Source organism: Hippopotamus amphibius, chromosome 9 (assembly GCF_030028045.1).
Source record: "Hippopotamus amphibius kiboko isolate mHipAmp2 chromosome 9, mHipAmp2.hap2, whole genome shotgun sequence".
Classification (NCBI taxonomy): Eukaryota; Metazoa; Chordata; class Mammalia; order Artiodactyla; family Hippopotamidae; genus Hippopotamus; species Hippopotamus amphibius.
In genome coordinates, this window is record NC_080194.1 from 39,329,454 (window position 1) to 39,331,073 (window position 1,620).

The 1,620-nt window shown below is 46.8% G+C and overlaps 1 protein-coding gene across 1 annotated transcript; it reads right to left on the reverse strand.

Moving 5' to 3' along the window:
- Positions 1-376: 376 nt before the first annotated feature.
- LOC130860816 (olfactory receptor 51Q1-like) lies at positions 377-1,366 on the reverse strand. The gene has a single exon (XM_057749379.1). It carries the CDS (start codon positions 1,364-1,366, stop codon positions 377-379), a length of 990 nt encoding a protein of 329 aa, XP_057605362.1.
- Positions 1,367-1,620: the final 254 nt, after the last annotated feature.

Here is a 1,620-nt window from a genome sequence, read left to right on the forward strand (position 1 = left end):
TGTACAAAGCAAGCAACAGGTTACCATGCAACCCTACAGAGCTGAGAAAGAACACTATTCTTTTAAGAAGTTTCATCGCTGGCATCAGAAAAAAGAAAAAAAAAAACATTGATACTTAACATGGAGTGGACATTCTTTGATGAGTTTTGGTTACTCTGTAACCCAGATGCACACTGAACATTAGGGAGGGGCAGAGAGAGAGAGAATTTTATGCTTAATTTTCCTTGTCCTGCCTTAAAATGTGAATTCTATTTCATCATTATACAAAAGCTGTTCTTTCCCCCGTCTATGCTACTTACAATTTTGATGGTACTAGTCCTTGCCCTTGATTCCATCTTAATCATAAAATTACTCCCATACACCTCAATTCCAAACCTTAGTGCACTTTCCTCTGCAGGAGTAGATGGAAGATTCCCTGGCGGATCTGCTTAGTCTTTACACTGTAAATGATGGGGTTCATCACAGGAGGCGCCAGCAGGTAAATATTGGCCATGATAACATGGACCAGAGGAGAGGCATGCTTGGCAAATCGATGAGTCATAGATACCCCAACCATGGGAACATAGAGGACCAGAACAGCCAGCATGTGGGACAGACAGTTATTGAGGGCCCGGAGCCACTCAGGCCAGGAGGCTGTGCCCACGATGCTTTTCAGGATGACGATGTAGGAGAGCGCAATGAGCACAGGGTCCATCACAACAGTGAGTAAAACCACAGCAATAGCACACCAGCTGTTGACTCGGATGTCAGCACAGACCAGGCGAATCATATCCTGGTGGAGGCAGTAGGAGTGAGAGAGAAGGTGGGAGCGGCAGAAGCGCAGGCGCTTGAGTAGGAAAAGGGAGGGAAGAACAGCCAGAACAGAGCGGCCAAGGATGGCTAACCCAATCCTGCCAATGACTTTGTTGGTGAGGATGGTGTTATAATGGAGGGGGTGGCAGATGGCCACGTAGCGGTCAAAGGACATGGCCAGCAGGACTGAAGATTCCATAAAAGAGAATGCATGGAGGAAGAAGCACTGGGCAAAACAGTCCTCAAAACTGATCTTATGAATGTTGAACCAGAGGAGCTGCATGACTGTGGGCAGGGTGCTGAGGGTGAGACCCAGGTCAGTCAGGGCCAGCATGGAGAGGAACAGGTACACGGGCTGGTGGAGGGATGGCTGTTTGCGGATGACAGTGAGAATGGTGGTGTTTCCCGTGATGGAGATGGTGTAGAGACAGCAGAAGGGGATGGAGATCCAGATGTGGGAGTCCTCAAATCCCGGGATGCCCGTGAGGATAAAGTAGAAGAGGTCCTGGGTGGCATTAGTCATGCTTGATGAATGCAAAACCAGAATCTGTGTGTTCCACAGTAAAAATTCCATCAGTGTGCTACTGCCATAGAAATATTATCTATTCAATCCAGGCCCCAAATATTTGTCTAGGATTGCTTTTTTCACACCATGGAGCAATACACCAGTCAGAGCACTAACAACAGAACTGTGGGTCCTCCTGCTCTACATTCTTATTCAAAAGGACCTTATGTTTTCAACTTTCACCCTGACTGTGTGCACTGAAAAAGAACAGTATGCTTCCTGTAAACCTTGTCTTATACTTCTTACCTGCTCAGGTATAAATG